This window comes from Plecotus auritus (assembly GCF_963455305.1).
Source record: "Plecotus auritus genome assembly, chromosome: 8".
NCBI classification, from domain to species: domain Eukaryota; kingdom Metazoa; phylum Chordata; class Mammalia; order Chiroptera; family Vespertilionidae; genus Plecotus; species Plecotus auritus.
In genome coordinates this window covers 94,222,896-94,249,713 of record NC_137782.1, presented here as the reverse complement: position 1 = coordinate 94,249,713, position 26,818 = coordinate 94,222,896, and the positions used below count along the sequence as shown (strand labels likewise).

The window sequence follows — 26,818 nt, the reverse complement described above, 5'->3', positions numbered from 1 at the left end:
TGACAATGACAGATTGAAACACACGTGCGATTGGCGCCAGCGAGAGCTTTATATGTATCGTGCATGCACGAGTCAACGTTTATTTTTAAATTGCCAGTGCGCGTCATGTGTACCAGCTGGTTGGTCGGTTGGACAGTCAGACGGTCGGATGGTTAGTCATTTAGCCATATATATATATATATATATATATGTGTGTGTGTGTGTATATATATATATATATATATATATATATATTTCTTAAAGTTTTATTTGCTTCTTCAAATCTTTTTGGTCATTTTTATAGGCTTATGGTTGCTGTTCATATTTTTTAAATTCCATATTTTATTTCATTAACCATTTCAAACACACTTTTCTTTAAAATAATTCCAATAGCTGATGCTCTTGGGATATAAATTTTTTCTTTCTACTCTCACTCCGTAGTGGGTTGGTTACTTATGTATTTGGTGATCTTTACTTGAGAACTCATGCTGATTGTTCTTAATCCATGGAAAATCTTGGAGCCTAAAATTATTGTGCTTTTCTCAAGAAAGCATTCATATCTGCTTCTCCCAGGAGTCAAGGGGCACCGGCATCCTGGGACCACCCTAACCCCTTGCTCCCCTCCAGCCTCCTACCACACGCAATGCTGACATTGGCATTTGCCCCCAGGAGGGTCTCCACAGGTACCTACTTCAGCTCACTTTAGGGCCAGGGAACTCAAAGGCTTCTCTACTTTCTGAACAATTATATTTTACATCAAATCTATTTGTGTGCAGTGAGGGTGTCCCTCAAAATATTCAGGAGACACTTTGTAGAAGCAGGATGCTGACTTACATTTTTCAAAGATCATGGTAGCTGCTCTGTGGAAAATGGATCACAGGGTCTGCAGAGTGGGTGCTGAGAAACAGTGAGGGGCCACTGTCAGTCTTGCAGGTGAGCAATGATGATGGTTTCACCCAGAATGGTGGCAGTGACACTACACAGGAGAATATGAATCCAAGTTAGTAGAGAATCAGCTTATTCAGTTACTTAGTTATAGGCACAAAAAATGTGTGATTAGCTACAAGCTTTCATTAATTTGTCATTTCTCTTCTACTGTTCATGTTAGATTGGAAAAGGTGAAAAATTTGATAAAGGCCAGTGCGGCCAAAGATGTGAGGACACTGATGCTCGTATGCTGCTGGTTGCCGGTCACCTGAAGCAGCATTTTTGGAGGGCAGTTTGCTTCAGTTTGTTAATCTATTAAATGCAAACACAATTTCTTTCTTAGGAATATCTCCAAAGGACACACAAAATTTACACCAAAATACATTTAAAGGATGCCCAACATATTGTTGCATGTAATAACAGCAAAAAAAAAAAAAATTGTTTTAATTGACCACAATCTCACAATCTAAAGGACCATCTACAGAGGACTGGCTAACTAATTAAGATTCACATAGATCAGCCGTGGGCAAACTACGGCCCGTGGGCCGGATCCGGCCCGTTCGGCTGTTCTATCTGGCCCGCAGAACCGAAAGAGCGGAGGGTTCTCTTGCTCTCCCCTCCACTCCTTTACTTTGAATTTATATTAGTTCACACAAACACTCCATCCATGCTTTTGTTCCGGCCCTCCGGTCCAGTTTAAGAACCCATTGTGGCCCTCGAGTCAAAAAGTTTGCCCACCCTTGACATAGATCATGGAATACTATTTTGTCTTTTCCACGAAGAGCTAAGTCTAAGATGGAGAGATCACACTGATAATTTAAGCATAAAAAGCAAAATGCAGGACGATGTGTATAGAAAGATTGCATTCATAAAAAATTTTAATAGCCAAATAAAAAACATATACATTTATATGCAGAGATCGGCATGAAGCTATTTTCTGGGAGGATGCACAAGAAACTGTTAAAATAATTCACTTTCGAGGGAGCAACCAGGGCTCTGGGGTAGAAAGCTACTTTCACTTTTCATTTTACACCTTTTTAAAACATTTGGAGAATTCCACTGCAAGGCATGGATTGCTTTTGTGTGAAGGTTTCAGCCTGTTTTCATTGGACTTTTCTTGACGAGGGCATCTGCCTCCCTGGCTATTTTATCCCTTGCTCAAGCCACTGCCTTGTGTCCTCTGGCCCCTCCCTCAAAGGCTGTGAATACACTTTAGTTCCTGTGGTCCCAAAAAGCCAACCTTCCTCAAAGATTTCTAACACCTATGATTAAGTTCAAAACACAGGCTTTGAATGACATGCATAGGATGATCCCATATGTGTAAAAATATAACTGGATACATGCATGTATGTATGTGCAAAAAGGAAAAAAGCCTAGATGATTTATTCATTCATTCAACAAAAATGTAACCTGTGTCTGCCACGGGCCAGGTGGTGTTGTCGATGGATCTTCAAAGGGGACCAGAGTCCCTCTGGGCATCCCAGACTCCAGAATCTGAAGGATCACGTGTACCAGCAGGTTAATGGCAATTCAGTTGGGGGAGTCAACTGTGGGCGAGCTTTTATGTCACCTTCATGCTTTTCTGTATTTTCAGATTCTTTTTTTTCCTGCCCTGTGTATAGCATGAAAGAACTTACATAAAAATAATAATTAAGCCATAAAACACAATCTCTCTATCCTTCTGGTTTTGTCTCCCTTCTCCAAACGCCTACACTTATCCACGCAATATGTGGACACACTGATACTAAAACAATGTTGTGTATCTGGAAATCAAATGTAAGTGGCACCCGGGTCTTATGTGCAGCCCTGTTCCCAGCACCCTGCTCCCCTCTGAGGGGCCTCCCAGCCTCGGCCTGCCTTTCCCTGGAGGCATTTTCCTTAGGATCCTGTCTCTGGCTGACTTCCCCCTCTGTCCTCACCTCGGGTAGGCCTGTGGACAGATGTGTGGCTCCAGGCCAGTTCCTCCCACTGGCTCCTCCTGGATGTCCTGTTAGGTCCTCCAATAGCTCAACCCTAACACTGAACTCCCAGTTCTCCGTCTCTGGAGGGGCACCGCCATGCCCCCAGCACCCGTCTGCCTTCACCGTCTCCTCCCTGCCTTCACTCCACATCTCCTGTCCCAGGCTTGCCTGTGGGTGGAGGTCGGAGGTCATCTCCCACAGGTGGCCTTGAGCTCCCCCCTTCACTGGATCATCCTGAACACAAGCTAGCAGGGCCTTAGAGCTTCGTTCCCCAACCACCTGTCACATCTGAGCACTGTCCTTGGGTCACTGTTTCTCTCCAAACCAGCAAACTAATTTTCACTTATTTTAAAAATAACCTGTCCCTGTATGCATCAGCCTTGTGCTAACAAGATCCAGGCTTAATGTGTCCGTTATCGAACTGAGTCAGAACAAACGTGTACCCAACCTACCGTGTGCTGCCAGCATGTGCCCCTGGGGCCATGGCAGCACCACCAGGTAGGCACGGTGCCCTTTGGAAAGCACTGCCTTTCAGAGTGCCACTGGCTGTCACCCCCACCCCACCCGGCATGGCTTCCTCTGTTTGAAGAACACTCCAGACCCCGAAGTGGCTCGCAGGCCTCCTGCGGCTCCCTGCCTCTCCAACCCTCCCCATGACAACCCTCAGTGCCCCCAGCACAGGACTCATTATGCCTCCCGGCTGGCTGCTTTTCACACCTCCCTGCCAGCTTCGCAGCCTCTGCGGGTGAGGACCCATCTCTGCTCTCTTCCACCTGTCAAGCAGCTCATCGCCTGTGAGACTCAAGAGGCAGCGAGGCCCCTCCTTGCCTGTTCCTCCAGCAAATGGACCAGCAGCGGCAGCACACCCCGGGCTCCACTGTGCCAGCTCAGATTCAGATTGGAGCCCTTGTGGCAGCATCTCTGCCACCCCATGGGCAGGTGCACAGTAGGTGCTCAGCCCACGTCCCAGCACAGGCCAGGCTGTGTGTGCAGGAGCCTGGAGTTTCCAGGTCACAGACTTGCCCTGGAGTTTGGGCCTCTCCACCTGCCCACTCAAGGGGCAGGAGCTGGGCACTGTCAGACTCTGCTTCCTGGTCTGTAAGATGGGGCAATCCCAACACCTACCCAAGGCTTGTTGGAAATCAGCGTGGGCTTGCAGACCCCGGAGCCTCACAGAATACCTGGCCTATTATTGGGATGGTGAAAGGAAGCTGGTGCCTAATCCTCAGGGGTCACCCAGCCTGCACTGCGCTGCCTGAGCTGTGTTCGCTCTCCCTGGACGGGAGCACGGGTCCAGGGTCGCTGGAGAGGCAAGAATTACAAGCCTGTTTATTTAACATTTAGGAAGCCGGTGCGTTTTCCTGCACCTTGTCTGCAACACTTAAGCCAATATTTGCGTCTTTAGGATTCTATTTGTATGGTAATTTAAAAACAGGGTTCCAGACTTATGGCCAGCTTTTCTCCGGAAACTCTGAAAGCACATTAATTTTCTAGACGGTAAAATAATGCCATAATTAAATATTACCATTTCTCTTAAAATAAAATCTGGTGACTCCTAACAAAATGGTTTTTTTCGAGACACGATGTCGGTTTTCCCACAAAATTGCACTCTGGGGAAATTCCTTATTTTGAATGTATGAGAGAGACCACAAACTTAATCTCAACACAGTGTAGGAAAAATTGATTTGTTAAATTACAATAATTTCCTTGCATTTAAAATCTCCGTGTTTCCTGTAGAGGCTGACCCAAGGCCCCTCTAGCGTCTTTGGGGAGAGACCCAAGGAGCCAAGGCGTTTTGTTTTTGTTTATGAAGCTCCCCAGATGCCCTTTCTTGTGGTTCCAATTGGAGTTTTTGTTCTGTGTTGCAAACTTCCTTGAAAGAAGGCAAGGCTGGGCGACCTCATTACCCTCGCCCTTGAGTCTCCAAAGACATTCTTTGTGGGGGTGGAAACAGAGCCATTCCATGTGGAGGAGAGCATGGGCCCCAGACCCGCCTTCCATGGGTTCCCAATTGGCCAAAGTCAGGGTGGATGGAGAAAGCTGGTGGCCCTGGGCTGTAGGCTGAGGCAGGAGGAGGTGGTGCTGGGTTTCACCCCAGTGCCTAACCACCCCAACCAAAGCTCAAGAGGTCCCCCTTGTGGAGCCTCCCAAGAACAGCCCCATAAGTGGTGTCCTGCCCCAAAGCTGTTCCCGTGAGCCCCCGACACCTCTGGGCACTTCTCAGACCCAAAGGCACTCAAGGGCAACCACCAGTCTCCATCCTTCTCTCCTCGAAACCTAAATATCTCTTTGAGACAAAAGGTTCTTGGCCCTTCCAAGAAGATCTGGTGGAGAACCAGCTCCCACGGCCCCATAGAGAGTTAAGCTCCTCAATGTGCCTCCGAGATCTTTCTTCCAGGAGCCATCATCAGTCACACAGCGTCTTCTTTCTTATTGAATGAGTCAAAACTTGTGATTATCTTGCCAAAGTCCTGTTCTATATAACAATGAAAGCTTCAGTCTTCTGCCAGGAGAGTGAATAGGATTCAATCCAATGGGAGAATTCTAGATACATGTTCTGTTAAGCAAATACTGACTGGTAACTGCTCCCCTAGAGAGACCCAGGTATGTCCAAAATCACTGGAAAGCTCATACTCCATCCATCCAGGCCCGACTCCCCCGCGCTCCACTCCTCAGAGCACGGGGCAGAACATATCAGTGGAGAGCATTGACCAAATTTGGTAAAAAATATGAAAATATAAGGGCCAATGTGCAGATCTGGGAACACAGGCGCTAAAGTTGAGCTAACAAGGCCTTGTCTCCAAGACACCAGAACATCTGGGTGGAAGGAAAAATCTCCCATCAATCACCCTGGTGCCCCGGCTGTTAGAAAACAGCTGGTCTTTGGCTGGAATTTTCCAGTTTTCATCTGGGTGGAAGGCCCAGCCAGAATGAGGCGTAATTAGCACTATCGTAGGACCCAGGGAGAGTTTTGAGTGAACAGATTTGTGCTGGAACATTCCTTAACAAACAAGCAAAAAAACCCTGGCTGATGAGCTGGCCTGGTGGGCCAGACCCTCTTCCCAAGCCCCCCATTCCTTTCCCATTCTGTGAGCTGAATGCTTCCTCCTCCCTCGGCAGGAAATGCTCAGCACGGGCTGTGCAGAGATGTCTACATGGCCAGCTGCTCCCCTTGAAAAAAAGGTTTTCAATTTGGAAAATGCAAACATAAAAGAATCGCCTTCTCAGGTGGCACCAAGCAGGGCCCACCTTTGCCACCGACCCCTGGGTCCAGCCCGGCCTGGGACAGGTCATGGAGCAAGGGAGCAGCAGTGACAAAGAAACTATGTCTCTTCGCTAGCCTTCCCACACGCCCACGTCGCTACCTGATGCCCCTGACTCTCACCCTGCTTTTCTAGGCAGCCAGGCCCCAGATTCCTCAGGGCAACTTTCGACTCCCGAGCTCACAGGAAAGAGAGCATGTTGAAGAGTCCCGATATGCCGCTGTGGAATGTACTTTCTCTAGAGCACACAATGCAAAGCCCATTCCCCACTCTTGGCCTTGAACACAAAGACCCTCCGATGACATGGACGAGGAGATGCCAGTGTGGCCAGAGGGCCACGTGGGCAGTGTGCAGAGCCGCGGACACACCAGAGGGGAAGCTCAGGCTCCTTAGAATTCAGAGTTGGTCTTGGTGGGTCTGTGATTTGCTGGCACTGTCACGGCGTGCCCATCTGCGGCCCTCTCGGGGGAGCTGGAACGAACAGTCTGCGTGCTTTTGGTGCAACAACTTCCCCGGAAAGCTCATCTTTCGCTGGAGCAGCGTGGTGACAGCTGCCACCTCCGCGCTGGCCTCTGAGGCTCACTGGCGGGCACCGTGCGGGCCACCACGCCCCACGTAGTGTGAGCATAGCCACTTCTGGTCCACTAGTTACTTTTTAGGTTGGGATTTTTACTGAAAATGTGCACAAGATTCCATGTCCAAACGTTCTAGGTGAATTACCTCGAGCTGAGGATTTTAAAATAAACCAGAGGATTTCAGGGTGTTTTTTTTAACCAAGAGAACACTTACTTTTTTTTTCAAAGTAGATCTTAATTAGGATCCTGATATATAAACTGGAGCAAAGGGTAGGGGCTGCTTGGGCTAACGCTGGGGATGAGAGTGCAGAGCCTCACTCACTGCATCCCACCTTCTCTCCCAAAAACACTGCCAGTGGCCTTCAGAAGCCTGTGTGGAGACCTCCAGGACAGCACCCCATGACGCAGGCACCGCTCCGCTCAGGCCCCAGCCACACGCAGCCCCCCCCAGCCCCTGCGATGCGGCCAGTCTACATTGAGTTGGGCTGTGAGTGGAAATACATTTCAAAGACTTGTATAAAAAAACATATAAAGTATTTCATTAATAGTTTTCATATTTAATACATGTTGAACTATAATATTTGGGGTTGGATACAACATCATTAAAATTAACTTCACCCATTAAGTTTTAGCTTTTTTTAAAAAAAATGTAGCTATTAGGAAATGCAACGACACAGAAGGCTTACATTGGTGCTGCACAGAGCTAGTTTCTCTTGAGCTGTGTGCTGTGGACGGCGGGTATAAAACCACCCCAGGGTCTCGGTTTGGCTGGAGCAGGTTACCGGGTCAACAGAGGCCTTAAAGCAAAGCACCAATTCTGGATCCACCCTATACTCGAAGCTCTCAGCAGGATCTGAGACTCACACCTCCATCTCCCTCCATCAATTTCTCCTTCCTCTCGACCTGCCTGGATCTGCCTGAGCCCCAGCCCACTAGGAGCTGCCTTACAGACCACCTTCTACCTCAGCCAGATTCTTAGTGATCCCACAGCTGCGAGCCTTCTCTCTCCCCTTCCATTTCAAGCCATTCCTTTTCCAATGGACATCGCCAACCGATGTTTAGGAGGGGAACTCCCAAGGAGTGCGGGAGTGTCAACAAGGGAGTCATGTGCACTGGTTTGGTAAAGCACAAGTCATTCATTCATTCATTCACTCATTCACTCATTCAGTTACAAGTAGGAATGATAACTAGAATTATAACTAGCATATCGCGCTATGTGAAAGTGCTGTTCTAAGGGTCGTCCACATTTTAACACAACAAATATTTACTGAGTATACATCAGGAGTGTGCCAGGTGCTGGGGAATCAGCAGTGAGCAAGAGAGATGGCACCTGTTCTCGTGGAGTCAGCAATCTAGTAGGGGGAGCAGTATGAGAAAGGAAGGAAAGAAGAAGGAAGGGAGGAAGGAAGCAAGAGAGGGTGGGAGGGAGAAAGCTGAAGAGCCCAAGTGACGCTTCAATAGCGGTGAGCACACTAGCACCCAGATCTTGGTTTCTAAACACCATTCTTGAATAAAAGAACCAGGACTCTGGTTCCAGGGCTGGGGCAGAGAAAGTCCAAAATGAGCCTGGAAGACCCTCTGGTACCAGAAATTGAGGAAGTGCTAAAGAAAATGATAAGCGCATGTGCAAAGAATAGGAGCTGAGCTGCAGAAACTCCCAATGTCCAAATTGGGGACAATTTGAGCCACAAAATAATAATGATGGCAACACACTGTAACCTGTAAAGTGAAATAATAATTCGTGAGCTCAGACTAGTACAAATAATTGACGAAAGAGATGAATGGGGACATGGGACAGTGCTTCCTTAGGGCACAGTTCCAACTAATAAATTCAGAAAGAAGGACAGGAATAGAGAATGGACATTTGGAAAACAACATAGTAATAATTTTTGGAAGCAAGAATCATCAATGGACATCAATAGATCTAAAATTAGGGGTGGGGAGTATAATAAAAAAAACAAGATACCTACTTTATTTCTAAATATATCCCCATAAGGTAATTCTTACTTATAAAGAGAAAAGTGGTCATTAAACAGTGGAGAGAACTAACAGACATCTCCTTGAGCAAGTGCTCAAAATTAACATCTCCAGCATCGGGACAAGCTGCCACTGCGTGCCCCGGAGATGACGCCTTATAGACCACCTGTGTGGGTAAGGGAATGAATGCACAGGGATGGCTGGAGGTGGGGCGGAGGGGCTGGGATGTGGATGGCCCTGCGTTGAAGTGTGTCCCCCAAAAACACATTCAAATCCTACACCTGGCACCTCTGAGTGTGGCCTGACTGGGAAATAGGGTTTTGCAGAGATCATCACACTCGGATGAGGTCATGCCGATGTGGGGGCTGGGGTCTTCACAGAGAAAAGAGAAGGCGATCTGGAGACAGAAAGGAAAGATGGCCATGTGGCCATGGAGGCAGAGACTGGAGTGACTTGGCCACAAGCCAAGGGACACCTGGGGCCACCAGAAGCCACAGAGGCAGGAAGGAGCCTCCCAGTCAGCCTGGGGAGGGAGCCTGGCCGGCCACACATGATTTCAAACGTCTGGTCTCGGACCTTTGTGCTCAGTCTCCCAGTTTGGGTGTCTGTTACCGCGAACCCAGGCCGGGCAGCTGCGAGGTGACGTGACTTGGTGCCAGTACCTCCTGCCTGCCCCTCTGCATTCTAGGCCCCCTCAGGCCATTCACCACTCACCTTTACTTACTAAATAATATTCACTGCAAGTATGACTTAACATTTCAAAATCAAGTTCAGACCAACCCCCTCCCAAAGCTCAGCCCTGGGAGTGTGGCGAGAGCACAGCTGGCCACGGGCTGTGGCTGCCTTTTCACACCCTCTAAAATCAATGCGGCACCGGGAATAAAGGCGCTCTCCTGCACCTAAATCACCTGGCACACCTCCCGGAATCTCAGATCCGCCAATTAAGGGAGAGAGTGCTCTGCTTTTGCTTTTTGCCCACCCCTCTCCCCCTGAAAAACAGGTGTGTGAAGATCTGCTATTTCTCCGTCTGCTCGGCTTCACACCCCAGGCCGCCTCCCCACCCTCCTCCGGTGAAGTCAGACCTACACTTTTCATTTTATTTGGAAAAAAACACGGATTGTGGGGCTGAGTGAGAAACCTCTCTAGGCCTCCACTTTCCTCTGTGGAATGAGAACGACCACACCCACCTGACAGAGGTGTTATGAAGATCAGATAAGAAAAGGGCGCATTTCCTATCCCATTTCTAGACAAGTGCAGAAGGGGCAAGTCCACAGAGAAGCAGGTCTGTGATTGCCAGGGTCTGAGAGGAGAGAGATACAGAGTGACTCCTAGTGAGTTTGGCGTTTCTTTCTGGGGTGATGAAAACGTTCTGAGATGGGATGAGACAGGGGTGATGGTGAATGTCCTAAATGTCACTGAGTTTTCCTTGTGCATGCTAAAATGGCTAAAAGGGTGAATTTTATGTTAGGCATATTTTACCAAGAGTTATTTAAATATGTTTTATCTTTTATTGATTTTAGAGGAGAGGAAGGGTGAGGGAGAGAGAGAGATAGAAACAACCAGCTGCCTCATGCATGGCCCTCACTGGGGATCGGGCCGCAACCCGGGCATATGCCCTGACCGGGAAACGAACTGGTGACCTCTTGGTGCTTTAGTCGATGCTCAACCACTGAGTCACACCGGCCAGGCCAAGATTTATTTTTGAATTGGGATGGAGGGACACCAGCCAAGGCCCTCCAACCCATTGAACCTCAGTCTCCTCATCTGCAAAATGGGGGCACTGACAGAATCTCCATAAGTGGTGGTTGTGCAAATTACAGCTGTTGGTCCCTAGCAACGGCAGGCACTTGGCAACAGGCATCCCTGCATTGACAGGCCACCTCCCTGGGAAGCTGGGAGACTCCCCACCATGATGCAGACATGGCAGCTGATCTGAGACAATCTAGGCCAAGGGCCTCAGCAGAGGTTTAGCAAGTCCATCCCCTTCACGGCCCCAGGCAGGTTCCATGTGGGGAAGCCTGTTCCTGGCTCCTGACTCACAATAACACACCATGCTAGAGTGGATGGCATTTAAACCCCAGCAGCCTGGTCTGAGCAATTGGGTGCTCTGGATTTAATTCTGCAGGTGATTTGAACGATGCTATCTAATTTCAAATGTCCCTGCTCTTATGAGTGAAAAAGCAGCGTAATTTTTAATTAGTGGGTAAACAGTAAATAATGGATGGCAGTAAGTGGACACCACTGTTAATTAAAAATCCATGGTTGATAAAAATCAATTTGGCCCATGCGTTTAATTCAGTCTATCAGGTCCCTGCGAAAAGTTGTACAGCCTGCCCCCAGCACCATCTGCTTGCAGCCACCGCTTCTTTAGTTAAGACTTTTCTAGGGGAGAGAAAAGAAGAAGAGAGAGCGAAGACAAGAAAATCAAAAGACTCCCTCAAAAGCTGCAGCTGAGAAAATTTCAAGTATTCATTTCGAGTCAGCTAATTTAATGTTTGCAACCTTGACATGGACAGTTCACGGTTGAGGGGAGATGTCATGTTCACTCGGGTGTTTCCACAAAGCTGTGTGTGTGTGTGTGTGTGTGTGTGTGTAATTGAATTTATTGGGGTGACATTGGTTAATAAAACTATATAGGTTTCAGGTGTACAGTTCTATGATAATCCTCTGCACACTATAGTGTGTTCACCACCCCAAGTCAAGTCTCCTTCCATCAGCGTTGATCCCCCTGTGCCTCTCCTGCCTTCCCACCCCCATTCCCCTCTGGCTGTGTTTTCTATTTTGTGTGTGCATGTTCTGAATGCAGGAAGATTTCATCGGATCACATAATCTCCCGACTTAATTGAATCCTAATTTCTCACAGAAAAACAAGACGAAGTAAACCACTTCGGCAGCACGCTCCCTGAGGAGCCAGGGCCGTGCCTTCAGAGAGGTGCTGGGGGGACGGCACTTCCTTTGGAACAGAAAACATTTCCTCGAGAAGCGGAGCCTGTGGGAACAATGCCAGTGCCATCCTCAGAGCCACCGGCCATTCTGCTGAGACGCAAGCTCAGCGGCAAACTCTAGGACCTTTTGGGCCCCTTGCTGCCCTTCGTTCACATCCATTCCCCAAATCAACCCAGGGAGGGCCTCGCTGACGCAGGTGGTGCTCACACCACCTGCAGAACTGAACACGGGGCCCAGTTCCCCAGATGAAGGTGCGAGCTGTTGGCGCTGAGGCGTGTGCATCTGGCTCAGGACCCCCCTCCCGCCCCCCGCCACCACGGTTATTCCAGAGTCTGGCCCATCTGTAATGCCCACCCACCACAATGTCTTGGCTCCATCCCCGCAAATTTCTCTGTGTCTGAGTTAATGCGGAACCACCACAGGCTCCTCCCATTCAAGACTCCCCTTGGTATGTAATCGCTCAGCACAGGGGCCCTGAGAGCTCTCGGGAGCCCTGTGCCCCCGGGTCCATGTGGGGACCCCACAGTCCTGGCTGCTGGCTATTGGTTTTCACTTCTACTTGGCCGATTAAAACCAATAAATCAGTTGTAGGATAAACCAGGAAGGTAGCAGGGACCTAGGGCTGCACCGCATTCTCATTCATTCCTTCACTCATCATTTGCTCATTCATTCATTCACTCATTCATTCATTCAGCAACTGCCTGTGGAGCACCCTGCATTCCACCAAGTCTTGGAAACAGCCACTCCCCCTTGCCTGCCATGCAAGATGAGCAACAGTTAAGATGTCAGGCCGGAGTCTGACCACCTGGCTTGAACCCTGGCTCTGTCACAGCTGGGCAGCCCATGCGCCCCATACAAGCTAAGCCATGTTGCTGAGAAGGAAGCTAAGGCATCGTTCAAATCACCTGCAGAATTAAATCCAGAGCACCCAATTGCTCAGACCAGGCTGCTGGGGTTTAAATGCCATCCACTCTAGCATGGTGTGTTATTGAGAGTCAGGAGCCAGGAACAGGCTTCCCCACATGGAACCTGCCTGGGGCCGTGAAGGGGATGGACTTGCTAAACCTCTGCTGAGGCCCTTGGCCTAGATTGTCTCAGATCAGCTGCCCGTTTCCTCGGTTGTTGGAAAGGGCAGATAATGTATAAAATCAGATGAGTCGACACTCGGTTAATAGGTGCCATGGTTACTGTCATCATCACCACCATTCTTGCTGCTCCAGCTTTCTCAACCAACCACTGGGGACCCCAAGAGTCTCCGGATGAGACTCCCAACCTCCAGGGAAGTGAGGGTTCCACTCTGCCTCATTTTCCTGAGAGGCTGCTGGCAACCATGACCTACATGTCCATGTGGGGACACCAGGTACCCTGCGAAGGGGTAGTGTGGCCCCCAGGTTTCCACAGCCCCCACCCCTGGCCCTGATACCATTCCTGACCCTGATGAGAAGCTGTGAACGTGAGACGGGGAAGGGGACAGAATACATCCTTCATTTCTTGCTTCACTTGGCCCCAGCCTCCCGCCAGAGACTGCCTCCCCGGCTGGCCGACATCTCCATCAGGCCCCGGAGCCCCTGACCCACTTTGGCCACAGGCTTGGTGGGAAGAGGACCTTGGAAAGCCCTTTGCAGGAGCAGCGCCAGCGGTCCAGGGCAACCGCCCGGAGCATCACCGTTGCTGTAATATTTGGACACCACTCGCTGCCAGGCTTCTCACAGCATCCCGCCATCTGGGCTGTGTCAAGGCCAGGCTTCGGAGAAGAGATGACGGTTTCTGGCGGGATCGCTGCTCTTCAGCAGCTGAAGGCCTGAAGCTCTCGCTTCCAAGCAGCTCCTGGAGGAGAATGAGCAGTCCCATGGCCATGCCTGGCTGGTCTCCACAGGATGAGCACATCTGGGGGTCACTCAGGAGGGCCTGAGGCCCCCGCCCTACTGTTCACACCCATCCTCCCCCCAGAGGCCTCCGATTCCACACCAGCCCCACTGTGGGCATGGGCGTCAGCCCCAGCACCCACCACACACGTGCTGGGTGCTGGCCTGGGACCCACAGAGGTGGAGACAGACAGCTCAAGGCCTGGTAGAGGCAGGTCCGTGCGTGAGGAGCTTCAAGGGGCAGGCACAGTTCTGCTCCACACGGCAGAGGTCAAGCGGGATCTGGGCTCCTTGGTGGAGGGGTGGCAGTCCCATGCTGCGGTGGACAGTGCCATCGTCCAGGAGTGCAGGGCCCTCAGGTCCCCAGCCGTGCCCAGCCACAGCAGGCGAGTCTGAGCAGGGTCTGGGCTGCGGGAGTCGGGCTCAGCAGTGACTAGGAATCTGGACAGTCTCCCTGCAGGAGGCTTGGATTCCATGGTGGTCACAACCAGGAGATGAGTCCAGAGGCTGATTCTAGGCACCCCATCATTGTCTCGGGACCTGGGGTAGCCTAAGGGGGAGCTGGATACCCGGGAGGGGCAGAGGTGGAGGTTGGGGTGGGAGGGCAGCTGGGGCAGGTGGAGCACCTGGGCAGAGCTGGAACCCTAACCCTGAGTTTGTCTGCTTTGCAGCCCGTACCACAGAGGCGGCTAGGAAAGCAGGGGGTGGCCATCTGCGCTGGGAACCTCGCTGCCAGCAGCCCCTGACCAGCAGAGCTCCCGTCACTGCACTGCTGCCTCCAAGCCTCGAGGGACCTTGGATCTCCACTGGGTAAGATCCTATGTCACCTTGACCTCAGGCCCTTAAGCTGGGAGACTCTCCTCTCTGAGCCTCACTGTCCTATTGTCTAAGAGGCTTGCTACCTGTGGCATAAAGCTTTACCCACCATCCCACCACCACCACCACAGTGTGAGCCTGGAAGGCAGGCGCTGTGTTGGGCATCATGCCCCAGCCACAAGCAGCAACTGGACAAAATCCACCTATTGAACACATCAAACACTTACTATATAAATACTTATTGAGTGCCTAGTATGAACTAGTACAGAGGGGGACACGTTCTAAGCATGTGAACACAGAAATAAGTAACACAATCTCGAGGTGGTGCTAAGCTCTGCAATGAAGGAATAAAACAAGGATGTAATAGTGAGTGACCTGGGAGGGTTTTTGTAAGAGTGGTCACGGAAGGCTTCTCGGAGGTGGTGACATTCCATTGAAAGCTGAAAGAAGAGGAGTCAGCCATCCAGAGAGCCAGGGGAAGAGACAGGCAGAGGGAACAGCTGGTGCAAAGGTCCTGAGGCAGGAAGTGGTGGGTTAGAGAGGGCTCAGGTGTCTTGCTTGCCTGTCTAATTCTCTCTCTAACCTTGCAGGCTGGCCTGCCACTTCAGGCACTGTTGCTCTCCGGGGCAATGGGCTTTGTGCTCTGCCCTCATTTGTGGGGTATTCCCTCTTGATGTGGGGATGAAGAGAAGGGAGGCAGTGGCCTCCTCCACACCTAACACATCACTTCCTCTCCCGCCAGCCCCTTCTAGCCAGTCCCATTCTAGGAGCAGGGACTGGAGGGGCTCTCCGTGTCCTCCATGCACCTTCTGAGGTCAGCAAGAAGCGAGATGCCAAACATCTGCTATCGCTCTGGGTGGAGGGAGGACCTGGAGCTCAGCAAAGCCCCTTTGGATGCATTCCCAGGCTCTCAGCCAACTCAACAGTCCGGGGAGACCCAGGCACCACTGGCCGGGGTCACTCTGAGACAGAACTGGGGCTCAGGAAGGGTAGGGACTGCCTGCTGGCTGCTCCTGCCCCGGGGCCAATTGCATTCTGAAACAGTGCTTCTAGAAACTTCTAGAACCTTCTTCCTAGAAAGCTCCCCTCTGTATGTCCCAGACAGTCTTAGTGCAGAGACCAAGATGTCCAGTGTGACCTGCTGCTAGCCCTTAGGCAAACCGTCCCCTCCCTGGCCTTGTCTGAGGCACGGGCGAGGAGAGAGCTGAGGCCACCTCTGCGTGTGAGCGTCCTTCTTCGTGTTTAACTCTCCTGGCACTTTCCTTATACTTTCCCTTTGCACCGACCTGCCTTGGTCACTTACACAGATTCCTTTATCCCTAAAGCTGCACTGAGGGACGCGGCCCACAGTGAGCAGCTGCTCCGGCCCACAGTGAGCAGCCGCTCCGTGTCCTCTAATTATTTTTAAGGGAAGCGCAGTATTGTCCTGGATATGGGGAGCAGAGCCACTGCCATAAGTGGGAGGGAACTGTGAAAAGAAAATCAATGAAAACCAAACGGCATAATTAAGTTCTCACTAGGTCTGCTGCCCACGGAGGCTCCGGCCTGCTCTCTCTGGGAGGAAGGGAGGCCGCGTTAAAGACACACTGGCTCCACAGCACCTCTGCTTAGCGCGGTTGGGCAGGTTGAGCAAGAAGGCCCCGGGCAGCAGTCCCTGGTCCAAGGAACACAGGGAGGGGGCACCTGCCTGCTCTTCTCCCTGACTCATCCACCACGCACCCCCCTGAGCCCTTGGTGGGAGAGTCCCAGCCCAGGTGTGACATGAGTCCTGGAGTCATTTAGCATTTCTTAGCACCCAAGCCCACCATGTGCTCATCCTCACCACCAGCAGAACAGGGCCTGAGGGCCTGGGGGCTAGGGCCAGCCCACACCAGTGTTTGTAAATAAAGTTTTATTGGCACACAGCCATGTCCCCACTTGCATAGACTTCCAGCCGCTTTAGCTCTACAACCATAACCTTGAGTAGTTGCCATAGCGACCACCCAGAAAAGCAATGCTATGCATGATCTGAACCTTTAATGTCTGCTGACCTCGGTTAGGTCCACAGCCTGGCACAGGCATGGGTAAAACTTGGTGGGGAGGCCAGTCTTGCTGAGGAGAGACAGGATCTGAGCGCCTACATCTGTGCTCATCATGGTCCCGCAGCCAGGACCCAAGGAGGATCCTGGGTCCCGGGCTCTGGGCCAGGTGCCAGGAATCCAACGCAGAGAGAACAGGCAGGGCACTGCCTCTGGAACTCTTAGCACAGAGGTCCTGAGGGTGAGTACCTCTCAGGTATGGCTGTTGTGCTGGACATGTCCAGAGACCATGACTGTGGGTCTGATGCCTCCCCATCATAGACACAGGAGCTGGGCCATCATCCTGGCTCACATTCCTGGTGAGGCCCAGAGTGGGTGAAACCAAGTCTCCCAGCAGCAAGGCCTGTGCACTTCCCTGGGGCCCCGGGACCCACAGGGGCCCCGAGGGAGGGTGTCACCCGAAGGTGATAGGATTGAATGGAAGGGGAGAGAGGGCTTCTGCCAAAGCATAGGCATTGAGTGGAGGGCCCCAGCCCCCCGAGTGGGACTCACTAAGATCACTCAGAGAAAATGAGGCTGTAGAGGCCCAACAGCCCTGAGCTGAGGTCTGCAATGGAGGCTTTGGGGTGGGACCCACCCAGAAAGGGGCTCAGGTGCAGGTTCTCACTGCTCTGCCCACCCTGTCTCTCCCACCCGACAGCTGCGAAGTGCGACCTGGGCCCGAGTTCCTCACCCGTTCCTACACCTTCTTCCCCAGCCGCCTCTTCCAAGCCTACCAGTTCTACTACAAGGACCCCCTCTGCCAGGAGCCTGCCCACTCCCTGGTCATCAAGGGCAAGGTCCGCCTACGCCGGGCCTCCTGGGTCACCCGTGGCGCCACTGAGGCCGACTACCACTTGCACAAGGTGGGAATCGTCTTCCACAGCCGCCACGCCCTGCTGGACATTATCAGACGCCTCAACCGGACCCAGGCCAGCCATGACTGTGCCCAGCAGCTGCCCCCTGCTCAGGCCTGGGTGTCAGGGGCGCTGTATGAGCTGCTGAGCACCCGGGCCAAGCGGGACTGCACGGCCGCCCTGGGCTTCACCATGCACGAGCTCAGCCTGGTCCGAGTGCAGTGCCGCCTGCAGCCGCAGCCCCGAGCCAGGCCCCAGCTGGTGAAGGAGCTGTACCTGGGGGACATCCACACCAACTGGGCAGAGAGGTGGCACTATCGGCCCACTGGCTACCAGCGCCCGCTGCAGAGCGCCCTGGTGAGTGTCAACCCTGGGAGGGCAAGCTCGGAGCCATGGCCCAGCAGGCCCTACCTGATCTGCTCCTGACCAGGGCCTTCATGCTTCCCTGCCCTGGTCTGTGGGCCAAATGAAGTCTTTACTCACCCTTAATTTCAAAGTAGTGATGAGTGTAAATAGTTTCCAGGATCCTTACTAATGTTAAAATGAGGCAGTCAACAAAGTCAGAGGTTCTGGAAACTGTAGGGGTTTGTTGTCTACATTCACAGTGAGAAGAAACGTTAACTTTTATCAATTAAAGCAGCGATTTTCAATCTTCTCATCTCATAGCACATAAATTAATTGCTAAAATTCTGCAGCATACCAAAAAAGATATTTTTTGCTGATCTAAGAAAAAAATTGGTATAATTTTGATTCACTGACACCTAACAGTTATTGTTGTGTTGACTGTTGACAATCTAAGGGAAAAGAGGTCAGTACCCCCGACTAAATAGTCAGGTATTGCATGTTTTAAAATTTTGTCAACACACCAGGGTGCCTCGGCACACTGGTTGAAACCACTGAGTTAGAGGTTAGTAAAAAGGAAGTCAAGGTTAGGGCTCCAGGTTGAGAATGTCTGAACTTGGCACCGAAGGAACATCCTTCAAAAGTAGATGGAGGGAGGGACGGATGAGGTCAGGTGTCCCTCTCAAGTGCTCTTTGAGCCCTTAGGCAACTGTCACATCATTCAGCAAGTATTAAGTGCCTACTGTGGACTAGACACTCAAGGAATGAAAACAGGTGGGGCAACTTCTCACCCATAGGAGCACCCCAAGGTGGAGGCCTGGGGATGAGCCCACCACACTTCTCCCAAAGCAGGTTTTGGGGAGCAAAGAAGAAAGCACCAGACATTCTCATAATCAGAAAATCAGCCTGAGTTCTTTCCTAACCTCAAAAGTACTTCCTTTTGGCAGCTGATGTTCTAGACCAGTGGTCGGCAAACTGTGGCTCGCGAGCCGGCCACGGTTTGCTGCTCTGTTGACTAATGAGTTTGCTGACCACTGTTCTAGACAGTTTGGCATTACTCCTACCTTAGAGAAGGCGCTGGCGGGGTCATGACTGGAGCCCACCACCTCATTAGGGAAACCCTGCACACAGAGGACGGACCCCTGGTGCCAAGAAGGACACTTTCGTGTCTTCCCAGGCTGGGCTCTGGACAGCCTCCGGCCCTCTGCTGCCTGACCAGCCCGTGTGGCCAGTGCCACCTGCAATGTAACAGAGGCAGAGCACCAGGACGTTTGCGGAGATGAGGAGTGCCAGATGCACGGACATTAGATTAAATGGCCCCTCTCCGGAAAAAAAAGAAGATTATTTCAAAGAAGGAGATGCTGCATATACTGTATATCTCTAAGTAACAGATCAGTCGTGACCTTGTGCTCTCTGGGGCCCAAGCCTTGCCCACGACCCAACCAGATGGTAAACATGAACATTTTTAGAAGTTAATTTCAAACCAATTTGATCCCCAAACTCATTGCCTGGATATAGAATCCTAATCAATCAGCCAGCACTCAAGCAAGAGCATCCAAGCCTGGTGTCCCCTCTGGGGGTTAATTAGAAGCACTATGTGCTGTTTGAGAAATAACTTTATGTAACAGGCTTGAACCAGGAAGAGCCTGGCTCCTGCATTCGTGAATTCTGCTGGCTGGAGGCTTGTTTGTGAACACAGGCAACCGGGCCTCGGCCAAATGAAGCCTGGGAGACTGACAGGTGGGTCCCTTCCTTCAGCCCCTTCAAGAGCATCAGAGAAGAACGTGCCTTTTCTCCTCTTCCCTTATAAGTGCACCAGGTTCTCCACCGGTTTCTGCTCCGCAGAAAAACACTTGCCCCAAATTCGCAGCCAGCATCCCCAGTGTCCTGTCTGCAAAAGGCAGCTCCATCCTGGGGAGAAGAGCGGCCCTGGGATCATGTTGCTCTGATGCCTTATGTTCTGGGGACACACACCAGCATGACAACATCCGGGATGCGGGGGAAAGGCCAAAGTTAGAGCGGGCTCTCACCAGCCGCACTGCCATGCCCTCCCTCTACTAGCTACCCAGCACAAACAGTTTTGCCATCATTTACTAATATTTTAAAGCACCTTCAAATACTCTGGGTCAAAACCCCCCAAATCAAACCCAATTACTTTTCTACATTATGGAAATCAAGGCAAGTTTAGATTTACTGTAGAAATCAATAATAAGCTTATAATGTGGTCATCCAAAAAAGAAGAAAAATATTTCCCATCATCCAATATTTTCTTTCTAAACCAGCACTCCCAGACACCACTTCTTTGGCACGAAAGTCACCCAGAAGCAATCTGTGAAAATCTCTTGTTTTTGCAAGAAGAAGAAAAAGCTGATTTCCCAGCTGGGTCCCCAAGAAGCCCTTTCCCTTGCCCACCCTGCAAATGCAGGTGTGTGCTAGTCCCACGCCTGCCCTGCCGACAAGTGGCTGTGCCAAGCAGATTCACCTTTCACAATGATGCTTGGGACTAAACTCTGGGCAGCAGCTATCTTTAAAAAAAAAAAACAAGACTGACTACTCCCTCGCAATTCGGTTTAGCATCTGGTTGTTGTTGGTGTGTTCCCTGTAAACCCAGCTCCCGAGGCTCCGTAAGGCAGGGAAACTGTAAATAAGGCCAACGAGAGGGGAAACTCATAGCCCAGGTTACGGAGAGCTATGGCTGCACCTGACACCGCAGGGGTGGCTGGTTGTCCCTACTGTAAATGACACCCCAATGGACGTCTCTGTGTTGTGTGTCTTTGCAATGTCCCAGCCATCTCCTCAGCGCGGGCTCCAAGCAATGGGCTCTGCAGGCAGGGGTATTCCCATCCTTGGTGCCATGTTCGCTTTCCAAGGATGTGGAAGGAAGGATGCTTACCTTCCAAAGTGAAATTTCTGGAGATACAGTCTCTCTTCTCCACCCAGTAATGGAGACCCAGGCTCCTGGGAGGGGCATGAGGCTTTCTGCATAGAAAGGAGGTGGGGTCTGACCGACAGGGTTCAATGCATCTCTGCCATACCCTTGGCTGGCCACCTGGTCCACTGGGTTTCAGCTTCTGCCACTATAACATGTAACCGTTGCATGAGACATGCTTAGCACAGTTCCTGGCCTTCAGGGGCACCTAGAAGCATGAAAGGGTAGAGAGAGTCTCCTTGGCAAGGAAACCACAATAAACCTTCACAGCCGAATTTTAGGACCAAGCAGGCAGAGTGGGAAAGAACAACTGTCAAATCCCAGGACAGAGGGCACCTCCATTCCATTTCTCATCCATTCATTCATCCATCCATTCCTTCATCACTCAGCAAATTTGTTCCTGCTGTGACCAGGAACTGTGCCAGGCCCTGGGGACAGAGCAGCCACAGAGGCAGTCCCGGCTTTCTAGAGCTTACGGTCTAATGAAGGGGAGGGTGGAAAGAAGGGAGAGGAGGAATGACAGGTCTCTGAGCACTAGAAAGGCCCTGAGGATGCCCAGGCATGGTGGTCAGGAAAGGTCTCCCTAAGGCCCCTCTTTGATCTGAGTCCTAGAGGACGAGCAGCCAATCAAGCTATGATCTGGGGCAGTGGTCGGCAAATTGCGGCTCGCGAGCCACATGCGGCTCGCGAGCCGCGGTTTGCTGCTCTGTTGACTAATGAGTTTGCCGAACACTGCCTAAGGGAAAAACACTTAAAAAACATTTTAATAATGTACTAATGTCTTTAACCTGAAGTCAAAACTTCTGGGTAAGGGTAATGCCTTACACAGTGGTTGGCAAACTCATTAGTCAACAGAGCGGCAAACCGCGGCTCGCAAGCCGCATGTGGCTCATGAGCCGCAGTTTGCCGACCACTGTTCTGGGGGATCCCAGGTAGAAGGGACAGCAGGTGCAAAGGCCCAGAGGGTCCAAGAAGAGCTAAGTAGCTACTGAGTTGGAGGCTGGGAGTGGAGAGTGATTGGTGACCACTGGGTAGGCCCCATGGCACCCCATCCCAGAGTGCACCCCGACTTCTCCAGCTGGGACAATCACTGCCTTTTGTGTGTCTCTTTCAGCACCATGCTCACCCCTGCCCAGCCTGCAGCCTCATTGCCCGCTCCGACGAGCACCATCCTCCCGTGCTGCCTGCCCCAGTGGCCCTGCCCCTGCACCTGGGCGGCCAGTGGGTCAGCCCCGGGTGCGAGGTGCGCCCCGCCGTGCTCTTCCTCACCAGGCTCTTCACCTTCCATGGGCACAACCGCTCCTGGGAAGGGTACTACCATCACTTCTCAGACCCCGCCTGCCGGCAGCCCACCTTCACTGTCTACGCAGCCGGCCACTACACCAGGGGCACACCATCCGCCAAGGTCCTCGGTGGTACCGAGCTGGTGTTCCAGGTCACAGAAGCTCGTGTGACCCCCATGGACCAGGTCACCATGGCCATGCTCAATTTCTCAGAGCCGAGCAGCTGCGGGGGTCCAGGGGCCTGGTCCCTGGGAACGGAACGGGATGTCACAGCCACCAATGGGTGCCTGCCTCTGGGTATCAGGCTCCCGCATGTGGAATATGAGCTTTTCAAGGTGGAGCAAGACCCCCTCGGGCAAAGCCTGCTCTTCATCGGACAAAGGCCCACTGACGGTTCGAGTCCGGACACGGCTGAGAAGCGCCCCACATCTTACCAAGCTCCCCTGGTGCTCTGTAACGGGGCAGCCCAGGACTTCTCCAAGCCTCCCCAGCATGGGCCTCTGCTGCAGAAGCCCCTCAACAGTGGGGGGTGCTGTCTTCCAGTGGCCCCTCTCCCCTTTCTGCTCCTAATTCTTGGGCTGGCCTTCCTCCAGTGGCTATGAGATTGGGACACCAGCTGACCCCAGGGACTCCAGCCCAGTGCAGACCCCACACCTATCTGTGAGGAAGGCCACTCCTTCCCTGTTCTCCGTCACAGACAGGTGGCAGCCCTGCCACTGTCAGCTCAGCCTGCGTCTTGGTGGCTCAGCCCCTGCGTGCAGCAGCCCCTGTGGAGTGCATACTGTGGTGGATTAGCGAAGGTGACCACGAGCCTGGGCCTCGCGGCAATGTCCATTGTTTTGAGTTTTGAACACTGGCTCCCACCCTCCGTGGGCAGTTTGAGGACCTGCACCAGGGACTGGACCACAGAGGCCCCCCTTATTTCCTGTACCCTTGGGATTCTGTGCAATGGGGGTGAGGGTCTGCAGGGGAGACTGCACCAGGTCTGCCCGTGCGAGGGAGTTTCCTTAAAAATCATTAATTCGAATTTAGCAATACACACTCAGACCATGAATTACAGATGCCACTCAGGCTCTCGGTTTCAGCTCTCTGGCAGAAGGCTGGTCTCTTTGGGGAAACTCAGCTTCCCCGAATCCTGACTGGGGGCGTCTGTGTGCACCTGCCCGTGCTCTGCCAGGCAGGCCGCCAGCGGTCCACGCATGGGGGTAAACACAGCCTCCGGCACACGAGCGTGTTCCAGCTGAGCCCAGGAATGCGGTGGCCCTTGCCCCCACCATGCTGGGCTGGCTGCCGGGAACAGGTCTTCAGAGGAAAGCGGTGTTCCCAGCCTTGGGAAAGTAATTAATACTAATGATATCAGCATTACCACGCGCTCTGTAATTAGCCCTGCACAGGTGTTCTCTGTTTTCAAGATTCCCTGTGCCTCATGGACAAGGAGGGAGAAAACAATCCCGAATGTATCTCCGGGACCACCCCAAGGAGAGGGCAGGTAGTGGCTGTGTGGAGCCCTGGAGGAGATGCTACTGCGCCCATGTGCTCTGCTTGGAGGCTGCTGCCCAGGTGGGGATAGGCTGTGCCTGTCCAGGCCTGCCTGTGGCCCAGGGCCGCGTCTGTACACTGTGAAATTAACTGGCATCCTGGTGGGCACAAGGGTTTCTGGGACTCGGTGCCGACAAAGCACCCCCTCCTTCCTCCACCCGATTCCTATCTCTGGCTCTTGTCACGGATCTCGAACAACAATTGTCTGTGAGGCTAATGACGCTTTCAGAAGGAAGCCCTTGTCCTTCCGTTAGATTGTGTGGGGTTCAATCAGCCTGCTGAAATTGCTCTAACTTATCTACCCATTCTTCTTAAAAAAAACCCACACACCACCAAGTTCATATTGTCTGTGGGTCTCAGAGAGTGACGAGTGTTCCTGGCATATTTACTAAAGCACAAGAAGTAATTATTTGTGGTCTCAGACTGCATCGAGTGGCAGGGGGGGTCCCTAGTGGGGAGGAGGGTGGGTGGCGCTAATGTGTCCATGGCTGAGTGAATCTTGTGTCTAAGGCTTGAGGCAACCATGCCACCATTTATCACCAAATTTGAATCTTTTAATAAAATTAAACAGTCTGAAAAATGTTCTCACCAGCTATTAAAATTAACCAAGGGGATTATGATCCTAGAGAAATAAAGTGTCTTCCAGAAAGAGGATGAGACCAGTGGTGTCCATCGCTGGCTGGCTGTTATACACCTCGAGGCCGCACTATGGCCAGCCCTGGTTAAAGCTCTAGAGCTTCCAGGACACTCTTGAAGAAACCCCAACTTCTTGCTCACCGATGTCTGTGCAGTCCCACCTGCCTTCCCAACTCAGGTTGCACCTGCGTTCCTTCTTCCTCTTGATCACAGCAAGCTGTTCCCCACCTCAGGGCCTCTGCACGTGTTATTGCCTCTGCCTAACACCTCTTCCCCCAGATCCTTATAAGCTTGGCTCTTTCTTTTCATTCAAGCCTGAGACCACATGTCACTTCCTCAGGTGACACCCACCACCAGCATCCCCAAAGAGCAGCCTTCTTCCCTCCCTTGTCTTCTACCCATCCATCACCCTGTTGCTTTGTGTCATGCTTACTGACTCTGGGTCCTCTGCCGCAAATGTGAAAGGGAAGGACTGAGTCAGGCACCGCGACCTTTCCGAGCAGGTCCGGCAGTGCCTGGCACTCAGTGGAAGCTCAGTACGCCAGTTAATCCACACTGAAACCAATGAGGAGGTCACTGCTGCCATAGGTACAGCATCCCTGGCAGGCGGCCCGACAGTGTGGGTGAGGTGTGACTGCTTCTTGCCCATGTCAGGCTCAGGGAGAAAGGGGCTGGCCAAGGCCACCAGCAGCGGGGCCTCCTCTGGCCTGGCATTGGGAACTCAAGTCCCTTGACAGGGGTGGGATTCCTTGACTGTATTTGGGGGAAGTGATTCAGGGCTGCTTTGCGGGACATGGCGTGAGCCACCTAATTGGGAGGCTGTGCTGAGGAAGAGAAGGTTCCTGTCCCAGCCACCTGGACCCAAGCCTCTCCCCTCCGGGGCTTCTTGGTTCCGAAGCCATGGGTGCCAGTAGAAAACATCACAGCTGGAGGCTGTTCCAGGCTCAGGGCTGAAATAAGGAGGGTGGGTTTGGGGGCTCAGGGGCCTCTCTTGGCTCCCCACCGTGAGTCTGGCTCCCCCACATACAAGCTGAGATGACTTTAATCAAAAGAGAGGAAAGTAAAACCCACAGTTCTCGTTCAGAACAAAACAAAACAAAATTAATGTTCTCCATTGTATGTTCAGTCACGTTTAAAAGGAAAAAGCCGAGCAGCTGATAATTTCACAGCGTAAGCTCCCAGGAGAGTAAATGAGCTTTTTTTTTCCTTTTTAATAAAAAGTTTAAATTGTATACAGCTCTCAGAGGCCCATTAACTAACAGATGCTGGTTATCAAAAGAAGTTATTTCTTTGCTTTTTCTAAGCGAATGTGTTTAATCTCCCAGCGGTGCCTAGAGCGGCTGGCGGTGGCGTGACGGGGACCCTGCCACCGCGCCCTGGTCTCCTGCGGTGGGTGACTCAGACAGGATGGAGCAGCAGAGGAGGGGCAGCAGCTTCCCACAGGGACCGAGTCAGGGCCACCTCAGGGCTACTAGTGCAGCCCTGCGGGGAGGGGCCTACCCACCTCCAGGGCTGACCCTGGGTAGCAGGGGCCACCTCCAATCTGCTGGTGACCTTAGTAACTGAGAGCTGGGTTCCTGTCACAGACATGACCCATTAGGTGGAAGTGAGGCAGGAGTAAATTACCTGCCTTCACACTCAAGGAATAACCTAGCTTTCAGACAGACCCTCCTCTGACCCCCTTCCACCTCCACCCTCCACCCCAGCCAGGGGGCTCCCTGCTACTCCTAATCACTTCCTGGACTCTCCCAGGTCTTTGCATGGGCCCTGCCTCTTCCTGGAAGCTCTGCCACCCACCCCCATTCAGCCCCTTCCCACCCCTTTTATCTTCACCCCACAGCACTTGTCAGTGAAAGTCCCTCTTCATTCCTTTCCTTTTTCCTCATCGGCCTCTCTCCTCTAGAACGAGTTCTGGACAGTGGCCATGTCTGTCTTGTTCCCAATGTACCCCCAGTGTGTGGCTGGCACATAATAGGAGCTCAGCAAACACTGGCTGAATGAATAAATGCCGGGTACTGGCTGGAGGCTCAGAACTCGGGCATCAAGGTGACAACCACATACTCTAAATACTGGCTTGGAATGTTGATGTTTCTATTTTCTTTACTTTTATTTTTTTAATAAGATGGGCAGAACAGAACTCAGAGGTAGGAGCTGAATGGTGCCTGTGTTCTGCTAGCCAGGCTCTTTAGGAAGGGCATTGGGCCAACTGCCATCCTAGAACAGAGGACCACAGAGCCTGATGCGGGATCCACAAGGGTCCATCTGGGGTTTTTCGTACCTGTGATGTGAGGGAGACTGGGAGACCCTGGGCCTCAACCTGGTGATCCCGGGAGCCATCCAGCCCCAGCACCTGGAAGGCCCATCACTAGTAACAGATTCAAGAGGAATCCACGATGTGTCCTAAGAGGAAGGCTTTACACAAAGAACCTCACAGTGAGTATGGGTCTTTTCCCAGTGACATCATATTTATCTCCCAGGGATTAATAACCTACTATTCTTATTCCTATATTTGGTGATTTTTAATTCCACAGGAGCAAAAACAAAAGTGGTCATTACTTCTGTTGAAATCCACCAGGTCAGTTGAATAAGACCCACATATATTAACGGAACACCAACATGTGCCCGGTATTGAACGGGGTGCCTGGGAAGGAAGATTCCACACTTCTGACTAAAGTGGCCGATGGAACATATACTAGTACTTTACCTCTCCTTCCTTCCTCATTAAATTGCAGGAACATACTAAAAAGGCACAAATCATATGGATAAACACAAAAGGAGAAGGGAACACAGTCAACAAGAGATGTCAGCAAAATTCTGGAATCTGGAAAGCTAATTTGCAACTTATCATTGACAGCAGATCACAGAA

At 51.8% G+C, this 26,818-nt stretch overlaps 1 protein-coding gene across 1 annotated transcript in view; it reads left to right on the top strand.

Annotated features, from left to right (window-relative positions):
• The window catches only part of APCDD1L (APC down-regulated 1 like), a gene marked incomplete at both ends in the record, with an annotated part of 55,912 nt that extends 33,533 nt beyond the window's left edge, over window positions 1-22,379 (top strand). The window contains 3 exons of the mRNA XM_080685040.1: window positions 14,165-14,303; window positions 17,028-17,580; window positions 21,609-22,379. Of these exons, the coding sequence (XP_080541166.1) occupies window positions 14,165-14,303; window positions 17,028-17,580; window positions 21,609-22,379 (1,463 nt within the window). The remainder of the gene's footprint in view (window positions 1-14,164; window positions 14,304-17,027; window positions 17,581-21,608) is intronic.
• Between the last annotated feature and the right edge of the window lie 4,439 nt (window positions 22,380-26,818).